The sequence below is a fragment of the Meriones unguiculatus genome, chromosome 10, assembly GCF_030254825.1.
Source record: "Meriones unguiculatus strain TT.TT164.6M chromosome 10, Bangor_MerUng_6.1, whole genome shotgun sequence".
NCBI lineage: Eukaryota > Metazoa > Chordata > Mammalia > Rodentia > Muridae > Meriones > Meriones unguiculatus.
In genome coordinates this window covers 43,061,424-43,076,792 of record NC_083358.1, presented here as the reverse complement: position 1 = coordinate 43,076,792, position 15,369 = coordinate 43,061,424, and the positions used below count along the sequence as shown (strand labels likewise).

The window sequence follows — 15,369 nt, the reverse complement described above, 5'->3', positions numbered from 1 at the left end:
ATTTCTCAGAGTAGTTGTGTTCTGTCCTCTCAAAATGTGTGTGTTATCTTGCTGTGGTGGTGCCTGGCCATCATCCCAGGAGAGGTGATCAGAGATTTGAGGTCAGCCTGAGCCACATTCTGATACCCTGCCTGAGGAAATAAAACAGGTCTGGGTGTGTGGCTCAGTTTTAGACTACTTGTGTCACATGCACAAGGCAGTATGCTTCATCCCCAGCACCACAGAAACAACAGCAAATCATAGTGAAAATCTTTCCACTACCCCTAGTAGCTCAGAATATGTCCTGATTTGGAAATACCATTGCACAAGTAGTTCACTACATTGGGGTCAGTAGATGTCTCTACTAATATGACTGATGTCTCTATCAAAAGGGTAAATACAGCCACAGACACACATAGGAAACAGACCATGTTAAGATGAAAGCAGACTTGGAGGTGGGTGGCACAAGATGGCCAGAAAAATACCAGATGCCAGAAAAATATAGGAAACAGATTCTCTCCCTGCCTTCAGTAGAACCAGCCGTGTCCACAAACTGACTTTAGAGTTCCACCCTATCAAACTGAGGTAGATTTCTATTTTTTCAATCAGTCAGCTTGTGACTTTTGTTACCACAGCTGCAGGACACTAACATGCTATGGTGCCCTTGTGTCCGCAGGGCCTGAAAGCCCCAGTTGCCCCACAGCCTCATCAGTGACTCTGGTGATGTCAGTCTTTCTTGTTTTAGCTTTCCTCCTGTATTATGGATGCTTACTTCTGAAGATGAGCTTTTAAAGCCACACTAAAGAGCCCTGCATTTTCCAAGTGTCACAGGTGATCCACCACTAGGAAGATATATCTTCCCTAAAATATAGAAGAATCTTTTCCAGCACACAGTCTTCTCCAGCACACAGGTCAGGTCCACAGATCTGAACATTCAAAATGCACATCTGGCACTCTGTGACTCTTGGCTGGTTATTTGTCTTTTTTGGACTCCATTCCAGTTGTAAAATGCACACGGTGATTACACAGTGCCTCATGAAGATGAGTGCATTAATATAGGTGATGTTCCTGGAGGAGGACAGGTATATAGTAAATGCTCTTAGTGTTCATACCACTCATCTCTACAAACAGCTTGGCCCCGCCCTTTCATCTTCCTTCCTCCATTCCTATTTCATCCTCTTCGTTTTTTGTCTCCATCTTCTCTTCCTCTCATTCTCTTACAGTTTTCTGTATTTCAAGAGTATTCTATTTGTGGACTTCTTCTCCCTGCAGAATTAGCTGGGCACTTCCTAGAGATGGTTTTGTGTTGTGGTTTTCATCTTATTCCAGGGAATGGAGGAGATACTCGAGGGATAAGCTTGTGGCTCTGAAATTACCAAGCCAGGAGACTCTGAGGCCATGTGCTTTCCCTAAGGGGAAACGGTGACTGTGTAGAGACCTATGTGAGGATCGGGGTTCATTCCTCTCCCATTTCAGTGGCTTGTGTTTGTGCACGCGCATGCACATGGTATGTTTCCTTCTCATTTCAGACTCAGGTCCAGAATCCTCTTCAGCATCTTGACTCCCAGATATCTTGAGAACTGTATGTGACGTGAGAGAGCTTTGTCCCCTGGTGGTACCTTGGTGCTCTTCCCCACCATCTAAGCTTTACCCTCCATGTCACTTGCTTGGCTTCCAGAGTGCCAGGATCTCGCAAGTCAAGAACATTTGAGACAGAATCACAGGAGGCATGAAGTTAACCCTCTGCTCCTCTCTGGTTCCACCTCGTCCCCACTCCATTCTCATATAATTTCCCTCTTTGCACTCTGCAGAGCAACGATGCCTCAGGGAACACTTGGAACTGGTTGTACTTCATTCCCCTCATCATCATCGGCTCCTTTTTTATGCTGAACCTTGTGCTGGGTGTGCTGTCTGGGTAAGTCTCTGCTGTTCTGATCTCCATCCCACTGTTCCTAGTGAGTAAACTTTCCTGGTTTTCAGTCATCAACACTCTCATTAGCAATCCATGAGCAGCTGCATAGATTATGTGTTGCCTGAGGCAGCCAATGAGGAAGCCCTTATGGGTTTTCTTGTCTGTTGTTTTAATTTATTTTTATATAATATCAATGCTTCGGGAGGGGGAGAGATGCTCAGTGTTTAATAACATTGGCTGCTCAGCTAGAGGACCCAGGTTCAATTCACAGCATCCATATGGCTAGCTGACAACTGTCTATCTATCTCCAGACCCAGGGAAGTCAACGTCCTCCTCTTCTGGCTTCTGTGGGTACCACATACCCATGGTCCACACAGATATGCAGGCAGCCAGAACAGTCTATACACGTTAAATAAAAAAATCAATAACTGTAAGAAAGAATAATTTATCTTGAAAACAATCCTTCTTTCCTTTTTTCCGAATAATTCACAGCATAGAAGCCATGTGTGGTGATACAGGTCTGTGATCCCAGCATAGGCAGCTTACATATGAAAATCATGAGTTACAGGTCATCCTGGGCTTTGCAACAAAGCCCTGTCTCAAAAAAATACAATAAAATAAGGTGCTGGAGAAATGATTCAGCAGTCAGGAGCACAGGCTGCTGTTCCAGAGAGCCTGGGTTAACCCCCATGGCAGCTCACAACCATCTGTAACTCTAGTTCCAGAGAATCCAACAACCTCTTCTGACCTCCAGGCACCAGGTATACATGCACGGTGCAGAGACATCCATGCAAGCAAAACACCGAAACACATAAAATGCAAATAAATAGATCTTTAAAAAAATAAACAAGCTATGAAGCTACGTGATTCACACAGATAATCCCAGCACTCAGGAAGTTGAGACCGAAGGATTGCCACAAATTTACTTCATAGTCAGTTTGAGGCCAATCTGGGTTACAGAGTGAGGTCCTGTATCATAAAAACAAAGCACTGATGACTATATGTATATGTGTGTATGTGTGTGTGTGTGTGTGCATTTCCCTTGGGGCTGGAGAGCTGACTTGGCAGCTAAGCATGCTAGGCTGATCTGTTGATGAATCTTTGAGCCCAGCACTCTGGAGGCAAGTGGATCTCTGGGAGTTCAAGGCCAGACTGGTCTACAGAGTGAGACCCTGTCTCAAAAAAAAAAAAAAAAAGAGGAGAGGGACTGGAAAGACAACTCGGCAGTCAAGAGCACTTTCTGTTCTTGCAGAGGACATGGGTTTGGTTCGCAGCACCTATATGATAGCTCACAACTGTCCAGAACCAGTTCCAAAGGGTCTGGTGTCCTGTTCTGACCAGGCACCAGGCACACACCTGATGCACATACATACATGCAGGCAAAACATTCATACATATATAATAAATCTGAAAGAAAAAAGCGATTACTGCTACTGCAGAGGACCCAGGTTCAGTTCCCAAAACCCATTTTGGGTAGGTTACAAGCCACCTGTAACTCCAGCTGGAGGAAACTTGATACTCCAAGGGTACCTACAAATGTGGTACACACACATGTAAATAGAAATTATAAATAAGAATTAACACAAATGGTCCACAAATCCCCAAGATTACTTTGATTTAAAAAATCTTCATTATAAATAGACTTCATATTTCTCACCAAAGCAGTCTGGGGGTGCACAGGATAGCTCCACGCTGCCAACTGCAACCCCAGATTCTTCCAGGTTTCCGCTCTGACGTCTTCTTTCAAGGCTTTTGCTGGCAGATAGTTCACATCTCTCCATGACTGCCTGATACTCACAAGATGGCCTCCCCAGGAGGGAAAGGGAGCGGCTGAAGGAAGAAGGCCAGAGTGGCATCAGCCAGTGTTCTGGGGTCCGAGTCCCAGGTGTAGCAACAGTAGTTGGCTTGGCTTCCAGCTCTTGAACTCTTACCTTTTTGATCCAGATGTGTGGGGACCCAGTGCTGTCAGATTAGGATTCCCTCCTGGAGGACTCCTGTCCATGTTGAAGCTGAAGCCCCACGCTTGGCCTTTTAAAGTTTTCCTAACAACAGAAGTTTTGTTTTTGTTTTGTTGGGAGAGTCAGGGGAGTGGTGGGTTTTTTTTTTTTTTGTTTTGTTTTGTTTTGTTTTCAGTTTGCTTGTTTTTTGTTTTTTGTTTTTTTTTTAAGACAGGGATAGCCCAGGATGATCTCAACCTAGCCAAGCATGACCTTGAGTTTAACAGTCTCCCACGCCCATCGTATGGGTTCTGGTATAGCATGCAAGTGCCACTATGCCAGTTTATGATATGCTGGGGAAGGTGCCCAAGGCTCTGCAAGTGAGGGACATGTATTCATTTGCTGGTTGAGCACCATTACTGCCAACCATGGCTTCTTTGTGGTTCTACAGGGAGTTTGCCAAAGAAAGGGAACGTGTGGAGAACCGGAGGGCTTTTCTGAAGCTCAGAAGACAGCAGCAGATTGAACGCGAGCTCAATGGGTACATGGAGTGGATCTCAAAAGCAGGTGAGGTCCTTTCTGGGGCCCAGGGGTGGACATCCCTAGCCATGGACAACCCAGGCTCACACCTGCAATTTGAAGAGGCCCAAGGGAGGGTGATGGTAGGAGGAGAAAGAGGATCCAAATTGCTAGCCCCAGAGTTTAGCAGCAAGAATCCACAACAGAGCAGGGACCTGCAGTGCACACCTGGGGCTCTTGCTAGTTAGCTTGCTGGTGCTGTGACAAATGCCGTGACCAAAAGGGTTGATTTTTAGCTTACACTCTACAGCCCATCATTGAGAGATTTCAGAGGCCGGAGCTTACGGCAGTTCCTGAAGGTAGGAACTAAAGCAGAGGCCTTGGAGGAACACCGGTTACTGGCTTGCTTTCCTCACTGCAAAGATCAGAGACCCATTAGTTCCTCCATCCACGGGGTTGGGATCCTTGGCAGTCCCAATCTGGTACTAAAAGCCTGGAAAGTTCCGGAGAGCCACTTGCCCTCAGTGAGTGAAGCCTGGGCATGCAGGTTCTGATATCAGCAATGGGATCAGCAGTAGCAAATGAAGGAGAGTAACTCCTAGTAAGAGGGAGGCTGGATGACCTAACCCCTGCCAGGCCCTTTTCATCTGGGCTGCTACCACAGTCCTCCCACACCAGTTAAGACAAATTCCTCAAGTGAGGCTTCCCACTCAAATGATTCTAATTTGTGGGAAGCTGACATTGAAACCAACCATCACATGAGGCTGAGACAGGAAGATAAGTTTGAAGCTAACATGGGCTATTCAGTGAGACCTTCCTCCCATCAAAAAGAAAGAAGAAAAGCTATTTTGAGATGAAGCTTTATTTGTTTGTTTCTGAGACCGTGTCTCACAAAACCCAGACCAAACTAGTCAAGAATGAACTTGAACTCCCGATCCTCCTGCTTCCACCACAGCTGGTTTGCCCTGATCATGTTTTTAAGCAAACATGGGTATAAGTCCCAGATCTAGTCTTTCTTATTCCTTTACATCACCTATGACTCAGTTTCCTTAACTGTTAAATGAAGATAATGATGGTAAAGTAACTCCATGGCATTTGAGTGATTGGTTTTAGAACCACAGACACTAACATCAGCAAATACCCAGGCCCCTTACAGAAGATGCAGCCTTCACACCTTCTCCCACAGGCTCACCTCCTCCTGCCACGGGCTCACCTTCTCCTGCCATGGGCTCACCTCCTCCTCCTCCCATGGGTTCACCTCCTTCTCCCATGGGTTCACCTCCTTCTCCCATGGGCTCACCTCCTTCTCCCATGGGCTCACCTCCTCCTCCCATGGGCTCACCTCCTCCTCCCATGGGCTCACCTCCTCCTCCCATGGGTTCCACCGTCTCACAATAACTGAGTGCCTGAGGCAGTTGCTGTATTGTTAGGGAATGATAAGAAAGGTGTCTGTGAATGTTGCGTGCAGATGCATTTCTGCCCAAATGGTTCTGGTCTGTGTTGGGTTCAGTCCACGGAGGATTGTGGGGCTGCTGAGGATTCTATAAGACAACAGAGCTGAGATGCTCAGAGTAGCACCAGATGCCCAATATGTATATATTTGTTTACCAGGCACCCGCAAACACCACCGTACACACTGAGAACGTGGAAAACCCCTGCCCCGGACTAGGGAGAGACAAAGCTCCCCATCAAAAGCAAGAAGAAAAATAAGCATGACCAGGCATGATGGCACACTGTCATCTGAGCACATCTGATGCAGGAGGATCAGGAGGCCAGCCTGAGCTACACAGCGAGACTGTGTCTCAAACACAGAAGTAGGGAAGGGAAAAGGCAAGATAGCAGGCACAGAACAACAACAACAAAAAAAAAAGTCTCAACAAACACCTAAAAGAAATGAAGAAGTGAAATGGAGGCTGTGGGCATGCTGGGCAGAGGAAAGGTGCAGAGAGAGGAAAGAGCGAATGCAGAGGTCTTGGAGCAGGAGCACAATGGAAACAGAAGAAGTGGGTGTTCCTGGAGAAGTGTGAATGAGGGGGCAGGGAAGCAGCAGGTCAGATGGAGCAGGGTTCCTTTAGGCTGAGGTGGAGTGATGCCAGTATGCTAATCCAGGTGTAGCTATAACAAAGTCCCCGAGGCAGGTGAACTTTTTATAAAGTTCACTGAGCGTCCACTGCTTCCTTGTTGCTGTGGTAAAAGCAGTGTAGGGCTCACAGCTCCAGAGCAATAGCGTCCGTCATGATGGGTAGACATGGCAGCAGGGATGGGCGGCATGGTGGCAAGAGCAGGAGGCTGGCATTACCAGGACACAAGCAGAACCAGAACAAGAAGCGGGCCAGGCTGAATTCTCGCCCCAAGTGACCCTTGTTCTCCACAGCAACTTTCCCAAGCACCACCTCTGCCTGGGGACCAAGGGCTCAAACGAGTGAGCCTGTGGGGATGTTTCACATCTGACCACAGAACAAAGACTAAAGTTCAAGGTCACGGCCCCACAGGGGCTCAGCCTCGTGAAGACTCTAGGTCTTGTGGTGGCCATGGCAGACATAAGAGACATCAGCAGACAAGGAAGTGAGATGGATTGAGGGCAAGCTCACCCTGACAGCTGACTTGTGGGTGTGCGTGTACACACACACAGCAGGGTAATGGCACCAGGAGCCCGATGTCCCACGAGAGCCTTCTTAAGGACACACAGACCGCAACTTAAGGACCTGCCTCTTAAGGCCCCTCCCCTCAAGCACGGTTCCACACTGTGGAGCCCAGCTATGCCTACATCACAGACTACTCAGTGTACCCACTGCGAGGTGGGGCTCGGATGCAGGAAAACGCTAGCTGCCTGCCTCTGGCTGGATTAGACCAGTAATGAGGGGCAGTGGGTGTGGCCAGAGTCCTTGAGGGTCAGTCCCCCGGGAAGCCCTTTACACAGGACCTTAACTCTGCTCTTCTCCTCAGAAGAGGTGATCCTCGCGGAGGACGAGACAGACGTGGAACAGAGGCACCCTTTTGATGGTAACTGCTCTGAGCCCAGCATGCCGGCAGGTCCCGGGGGGTGGGGTTGGCTGCAGCTGGGCAGGTGACTTGGTCTAGAGGGTATGGTAGGTCAGGAAGAGATGTGAGACTGATAAGGAAACTGGAGTAGTTGAGGCATGGGCCTCTGGGTGGCAGGGGTGGGCGGGCGTGCGTTCCCGACTTCCCCTTTTCTCCTTTAATTGTGTGCCCCGTGCCCACAGTCTTCCTCTTCTGTAAAGTGGGCGTGGCAGGGCTGGTGACATGGCTCAGTGGATGAAGGCATTTGTGTCCAAGCTTAATGACCTGAGTCCCGTCCTCAGAACCCACAGAGTAGAAGTAAAGAAGTGGCTGTGCACGCACACACAGCAGGCGCTCATAGTGCCTGTGGGTAATGGCGCCAACTCCAGAGGGCCTGCCGCCAGCTTCTGGCCTCCACAAGAACTGCACTCACGCTCAATCTGTACATGCACCAGATTTCTTTTTAGATCTTTCTAAAAATCACTATTTTGTGCAGCAGCAACAACAACAACAAAAATAAATAAATAAAAATAAATATCAAAATGCCAGAAGGAAATCAAGAATCCTCAATATTTTGGGGGGGAGTAGAAAGAGATCCCTGTGGAGTTTAAGTCTCTGGTAGAGTGTGTGCCCACTGGAGAGGCTTGGAGAGCATGCCTGAGCACTGAACGGTTGCCCAACCCCAACTGGCCCAGCACTTGTGTGCTAGGTTGAGGGACGGGCTGTGTCTCCAGTCCCGGGACTTGAAGGGAACTTTGCTGTGACTATAAAAATGAACCAGAGCCAGCAAGGTGGTGCACACCTATAATCTCAGCACTCCAGAAGCAGAAGCAAGTGCATGTCTGTGAGTTCCAGGGCAGCCAGGGCTGCTTAGTGAGACCCTATCTCAAAAACAAACAGGACTGGAAGAATGGCTTAGAGTTAAGAGCACTGGCTGCTTTTCCGGGGGACCCAAGTTAAATTCCCGGCATTCACGTGGTGGATCACAACCTTCTTTAACGGTAGTCCCAAGGAATCTAGCACCTTCTTCTGGCCTCTGTGTGCACTGCACATATGTACATACATAGACATACATATGCATAGACATACATGCAGGCAAAACCCCCATACACAACATAGTAATTGTTAATTAAAATAAATAATAAAAACAGAACAGATTGAAAATAGTGTTTCTAGAATGGCATGGTGGCACACACCTCTAATGCCAGCACTTGGGGAGGCAGAGGCAGGCAGATCTCTGTGAGTTCAAGGCCAGCTTGGTCTACAAAGAGAGTCCAGGACAGCCAAGGCTACACAGAGAAACCCAGTCTTGAAAATCTAAAAAAAAAAAGTGTTTTGAGCCTGACTTTGAACTCTAGCTGAACAGTTAGACTGGTCTGGGCTCCGGTAAGCAGAGCCACCTCACCTTCCCCCGTGGTGGCTTGCACATGTCTGCAGTGGGCATGGCGTTCTGCCATCCTGGCACCACCCTGGCATGAAAGGGTAATGCCGTCTTCTCTCGCCATGTTTCCCTTGCTGGAGCTCTGCGGAGAGCTACTCTGAAGAAAAGCAAGACGGACCTGCTCAACCCTGAGGAGGCCGAGGACCAGCTGGCTGACATTGCGTCTGTGGGTGAGTTCCTCCCTCTGCGCCAGTCACGGTCATCACCCGGAATGGCGGCTGAGCCCTGGGGACCGTGCAGCCGGCTGTGAGCCCTGAAACTGCTTCTCACTCTGTTAGTGTCTTGGGGGTTACATGGCAAGGAAAACAGCAACTTTCCAGTCTGGTTTTTTGTTTGTTTGTTTTTCATTTATTAGGCTTTTTGTGTGTTTTGTTTTGCATAGCAGGCTAGACCCTGTCTCATTTTCTTTTAAATAACGTATTTATTTTTATTTTCATGCACTGGCGTTTTGCCTGTATGTGTGTCTTTGTTGGGGTGTTGAATCCCCTGGAACTGGAGTTACAGACAGTTGTGAGCTGCCATGTGGTTGCTGGGAATTGAACTCAGGTCCTCTGGAAGAGCAGCCAGTGCTCTTAACCGCTGAGCCATCTCCCAGCCTCTGGACCCTGTCTCTTAGAACCATTGTAGTGTCGCAACCAAATGGGCCCCATGGGTGTCTTCTGAAGACTTATTTGTGTATTTACGTATATGAGCACTTGCATGTACGCCTGCATGACAGAAAAGGATGTCAGATCTCATTGCAGATGGTTGTGAGCCACCATGTGGGTGCTGGGAACTGAACTCAGTCCTCTGGAAGGGCAGCCAGTGCTCTTAACCGCTGAGCCATCTCTCCAGCTCCCGTACATCTGTTTATTGTAGGTGTAAGCACAGACTTTGCACATCCAGTTCCAGCCAGAGAGCAGGCTCCTAGCTACCTTGGCTGAGTGCGTAGCAGGGCGTGGCACACCGTTCTCCACAGCTCTCCGAGGGTGGAGACTGCCCAACTGTGAGTTAGAGGCAGCGTGTACTACAGAATGAATGAAATACACTGTGAGACCCTGTTTCAGAAACAAACATAACAAAGCAAAATTCCTTGTGCTGAACTGTTTCAGACCCTGGGTGTTTCCAGATTTGGGGATATTTCCATATATATCAGACAGTGTTTTAGCATGGGATCAAAGTCTAAAAACAACATTCATTTATCTTTCCCACACAGAGCCTAAAGGTAATTTTAGACTCTTTTAAAAGCACTTTTGTGTGGCCAGGTGTGGTGGCGCATGCGTTTAGCCCATGAAATGGATCTCTGTGAGCTCCAGATAAAGAGTTATGTGGTGAGACTCTGTCTAAAAGTAATATTATAACAATAGTAATAACAACACCACCACTGTGGGTAGGCACGACGGCTCAGCAGGTAAGGGGGCTAGAATCAGTGTGGTGAAAGGAGAGAACTGACTCTTAAAGAGTTGTCCTCAGACCTGTCCACTCACTGCACGTTACACGCCAACACACAATCAATAAATTGCACTCTTATTTTTAAATACAGTTTTGTACAGGAAATAATGTAGATATTTAAATTTTATTTATTATTTTGTTGTACATGATATATTGGGGGGGGGGAGTCCCGCATGCCACCGCGCTGCTGTGGACGTCAGAGGACAGCTCTCCGGAGTTCTGAGGTGCTTTTTTTCGTCTCGCCAGCTCCAGTGTGGACTTTTCTACTCGTGGTGTTGTAAGGTGTGCAAAGGGTTAACCCTGGGAGCACGGTGCATTTGGATGTTCCCATTAGAAATGTCGGTCTGTGGTCACTGGCCGATGAGTTGGGGGTGGGTGGTCAGTTCAGCACAAGACAGAGGCAGAATTCCCACCCACGTGAAAGTTGTCACCCAGGAGAACACACATTAAACAGATTTGGGACTGAGGGATGACCCGGTTAGTAAAATGCTTGCCTCAAAAGCACGAACATCTGAGTTCAACCCCAGAATCCACGTCAGACCTGAACAGAGTGGAACAGGAGAGCCGCTGGCCAGCCAGCCTAGCCTCACCAGTGAACTCCCGGCCAGTGAGAGACCCCGATCTCAAGGGAGAGAGTGGGTGATGTTCCTGTGCATGCCACCTCAGGCTGGCCCCTGGCCGCCACACAGATGTCCACCCTCACAGACACGTCGCCATCTCTCCTCTCGGAGCTCTCTGGTCCCCGGGGTGGCTGTAGCGCCTGCCTCCTCGCCAGTCTCTCCCAGTTGGAATGCTGCTGCTGTGCACACTCACAGTTCCTCCCCACACCCTATGGGCGTGCTGCTGGGGATAATTACAGGATCAAAGATATGAATGATTTCCCGGCTCCTTACTCCCTGAGCCTGAATAACACTTCTGCACTTGAATAACAGGACACTCATTCATGAACTTTTCCTAGACAGGTTCTCATTGGTCCCCACCCTGGCTGGTTCACTTTCCCTTCCCGGTTTAGGAGGTTTGTAACGCTATTTTCAATTTCTGGAGGAAACACACTTTTGTTTATGATGACTTACTTTTGTTTCTCTTTGTGGGTGCACCTGCCCATGTCCTTTGAGAAGTGCTGCAGGCGTCTTCTTCTTCATACATCCAGTCAGCATTGGCCTTGAGAACTCATTTCGCCCACTTTTTTTTTTTTTTTTTGGTGTACATGGTCTTTCTCTCTGTATAACCCTGACTGTCTGACTGGCCTGCACCTCACAAAGATCTGCCTGCCTCTGCCTCCCAGGTTCTGGTATTTAAGGTGTGGACTACCATGCCTGGCCTTCTAACTTCTTTCTTCCTTCCCTTCCTTCCCTTCCTTCCCTTCCTTCCCTTCCTTCCCTTCCTTCCCTTCCTTCCCTTCCTTCCCTTCCTTCCCTTCCTTCCCTTCCTTCCCTTCCTTCCCTTCCTTCCCTTCCTTCCCTTCCTTCCCTTCCTTCCCTTCCTTCCCTTCCTTCCCTTCCTTCCCTTCCTTCCTTCCTTCCTTCCTCCCTCCCTCCCTCCCTCCTTTCCTTCCTTCCTTCCTTCCATCCATTAGAGAATAGAGAGATATCTCAGAGGTTAAGAGCACTGGGTGCTATTGCATAGAACCAAGAGTTCAACTCCCAGAATTCACATGGTGGCCCATAACCACCTATAACTCAATCTTCAAGGAGATCCTGACATTTTTTCTGGCCTCCCCAGGTTCACATGCAGACAAAACACTTAGGTGCATAACGTAAAAGTAAATCTGGCAGTTGTGGTGGTGCATCCCTTTGATCCCAGCACTCAGGAGCCAGAGGCAGAGGCAGGTAGGTCTCTATGAATTAGAGGACAGCCTGATCTACTTAGAGTTCCAGGTCAGCCAAGGCTACGTAGTGAGACTTTGTCTTAAATATGTATGTGTTTGTTTATATGTTTATATGTGTGTGTGTGTAGTCATGCATGTCGCTATACATGTATGGAAGCCAGAAGACAACTTGTGGAAGTAGGCTCTGTATGCCATCACGTGGGTTCTAGAGATCAAACTCAAGGCATCAGGCTTAGTGGCAAGCCCCTTCACGCACTGAGCCATCTAGCAGCCCTGCTTTTTGCTTTGTTCTGTCTTAACAGGCAAGATCTTTGTTACTATTGGTATGTACTTGGGAAGCCAGGTTGAGATCTTCTGAATTAGATGAGTGCCCACTCTTACTGCGTGTCTGGTCTCCATCATTCATTTTGACACACATGAGCATGTGATCCAACCCATGCTGACAAGGATGAGAGGAAACTGACTCTCTGGAATGCTCTTGGTGGGGGCATGAATCTGTAATGTTCCTGGTTTACTTACACCACCTGGCACTATTTAATTATAGATCAATTCCTTGACCTACCATCTCTGCAACTTTTATTTATTCATTTGCTTGCTTTTGCAGAGCTGCAGGCACAGTCGGGTGAGTGCCTTGGGAGCCCGTTCTACTCAGCTCCATCCCCAGCCCCTTTACCTGACGTTAATTCTTCAAAAGTGATTTCTTCTCTTGTGCAGGAGGCATACATCCCAGTGGCTCAGGCACGATTGCTTCTAATGTTTAAATAAATAAAAGCAAGGGCTAAGTGGGGCTCACGGGGGGAAGAGGGGCGCTCAGAACTCATGAAGCACTGGGTTCTGCTCTTAGGACCCTAAAACCAAACAGCTTTAGAAGCCAGTAAGGGCTGGGGAGGTGATTCTGGGATAAAGCCTTGCCTTGCAAGTGTGAGGACCTGAGTTTGAATCTCAGAACCCATTAAAAGCCAGAGTCAGTGGCATGTGCCTGTAATTCCAGTACTTGTCAAAGACGGAGTCACTCCCAGAAAGCTAAAAGGCAAGCTAGCTAACAGCAAGCAACAAAAAGGCCTGTTTCAATTGGAACGGTGGCGCACACCTCTAACACCAACACAGGGGGCAGAGGCAGGCTATCTCTGTAAGCTACATCAAGACCGCACTGGTCTACTTAGCGAGTTCCAGGCCAGCCAGGGCCACACAGTGAGACCCTGTCTCAAACAAACAGCAAACAAAACCCCTTCTCAAACAATGTAGACGGGGAAGATGGACACCCAAAGTATCCTCCATATATGTACCATGTGTGTGAATGTGTACACAAACATGTATGTTTCATACACTCAAATACACAAGAAAAAAATTTTTTTGAAAGAGAAGACAATGTCTTTCAAAATGGACCCCAAACACAGTCTGTGGTTTGCTATCCTGTGGTGGGTTCCACCTAGGCCACAAACCTGCCCTCCTGCTGACCTCGGGCTTCCTAGACTGCCCAAGCTCTGAGAAGGAAGCTTTGTGGTCGTGCTTCTTCCCCGGCCCACTGTGCTGTGAGGTAGCAGGTGAGCACCCCAGAGAGGCTTCCTCAGCACGGAGGCGCTGACTATGGTTGAGGAGGGGGACCCGGCAGGGTCCTAGGATAAAATGTCCACTAACCAAGGCCCTGGAGAGCTCCATTGTGAGACACGGTCAGACTGTGAGTGCAGTGTGTTACACTCTTTAAAATGGCTGGGCGTGGGGGCTGGAAAGATGGCTTGGAGGCTAGCGTGCTGGCTGTGCAAGTCTGAGGGCCCAGGTTTGATCCTCCAGGGTCCACACAGAGTTGAGTGTGGTGGTGAGTGCTAACACTCAAAGCCTGGAGAAAGTGGAGATAGGTGGGTCTCTGGCTAGACAGTCTAACCTAAAAAGCCAGTTCCAAATCCTGTCTCAAAAAAAAAAAAAAAAAAAAACAAAAACAAAATGTGAATGGGACCTGAAGACATCTGGCCTCCACATGCACATAGGTGCACACAGACATAAGAACTCACAAACAAGTAGGTATACACACATGTGAGAGTGCACAGATGAGCACATGCACATTCTCCTGTGTGCACGTGCACGCACGCACACATACATACAGAGCTGAGAGACAAAAGAAAATCGTGTGAGTGTATTGCCCTTCTGTCAGTGTCACACACCTGAGTCATCAACTTGTAAGGAGGAAAGGGCGTCTTGGCTCATAGCTGAGAGGTTTCATTCCACTGTCGCTCGTTCCTGTCCTGTTTGCATGGCAGAAGCAGCTGTTCATATCCTAGCAGCAGAGAGAGCGAGGCGGGAGAGGTCAGGGCAGGAACTCAAGGCAAGGGCCATGGAGGAGGCTGCTCACAGGCTTGCTTCCTCTGGCTTGCTTGGCCTGCCTCCTCACACAGCCCAGGGCCACCCACTCAGTGGGGCGGGTCCTCCCCTCCCACACCAGTGTCTAAGAAATGACCCCACAGACCTGCCTACAGCCAGCCTTACGGAGGCATTCTTCAGTCCCTCTTCCCAGATACATCTAGGTTTGTCAAGTTGACGAAAACCAACCAGCACATCTTACTAGGCCCCATCTCTTAAAGTCTCCGCCACCTCCCATTCACGCTAGAGGCTGGAAGCACTGGAGGGGCAAACCACGGCAGTAAGGTAATGGGCATGGCCGTTGGCTCAGGCTGGCCACGCTGCAGGGCAGACGCCACGCTGCAGGGCAGACGCCACGCTTCAAAGCCACCTGCAGAGGCTGCAGCCAGCGCAGCAGCCAGAACACTCACTGCCCTCCTGAGACTCAGGGTCCATTCCCAGCACCTACACAGGGCTGCTCACAGCAGCCTAGCCGTCGGGTATGACCTCCTCCACTGGCCTGCGTGGACACATATGCACACACACGTACACGCAAGCACACAAATAATAAATATTTTTTTAAAAACACAATTATGTAATCCATAATAATTATTTTCAATTTGTATCTACTCTTATAAAATGTAATTACTTTTATATAAAAAAATAAACTTAAAAAGGTGGGGGCCACGGCTCAGTATTAGAATGTTCACCTACTGTGTGCAAGGCCCTGTGTTCCAATCTTGGCACTGTCAAAAAAGTAAAGAGACAAAGATGAGATGCAGCATACAGAGCATCTGAGGAAGTGGAAGTCTCAGTAAGGAGGGCTCTGTGATCCGTGATTACATTTGGAGCCTGGAGAGATGCTCGGTGGTTTAAAGCATGTGAAGGATGTGAATCCAGTCCCCAGACCCACGTCAGGTTGCTCACGGCCACCAGTAGCTGTAGTCCTCTGCTGGCCTCCAGAGCA

General features: G+C 48.6%; 1 protein-coding gene across 7 annotated transcripts in view; it reads left to right on the top strand.

The window, feature by feature from the left end:
* Positions 1–15,369, top strand: part of Cacna1a (calcium voltage-gated channel subunit alpha1 A) — a 214,131-nt gene that overhangs the window by 110,998 nt on the left and 87,764 nt on the right. For 5 of the 7 annotated variants that reach the window (XM_060392361.1, XM_060392358.1, XM_060392359.1 and 2 more), the window contains exons 7-10: positions 1,791–1,894; positions 4,280–4,395; positions 7,294–7,351; positions 8,888–8,979. In XM_060392361.1, the coding sequence (XP_060248344.1) occupies positions 1,791–1,894; positions 4,280–4,395; positions 7,294–7,351; positions 8,888–8,979 (370 nt within the window). The remainder of the gene's footprint in view (positions 1–1,790; positions 1,895–4,279; positions 4,396–7,293; positions 7,352–8,887; positions 8,980–15,369) is intronic. The other 2 variants (XM_060392357.1, XM_060392356.1) reach the window with 2 other exon arrangements.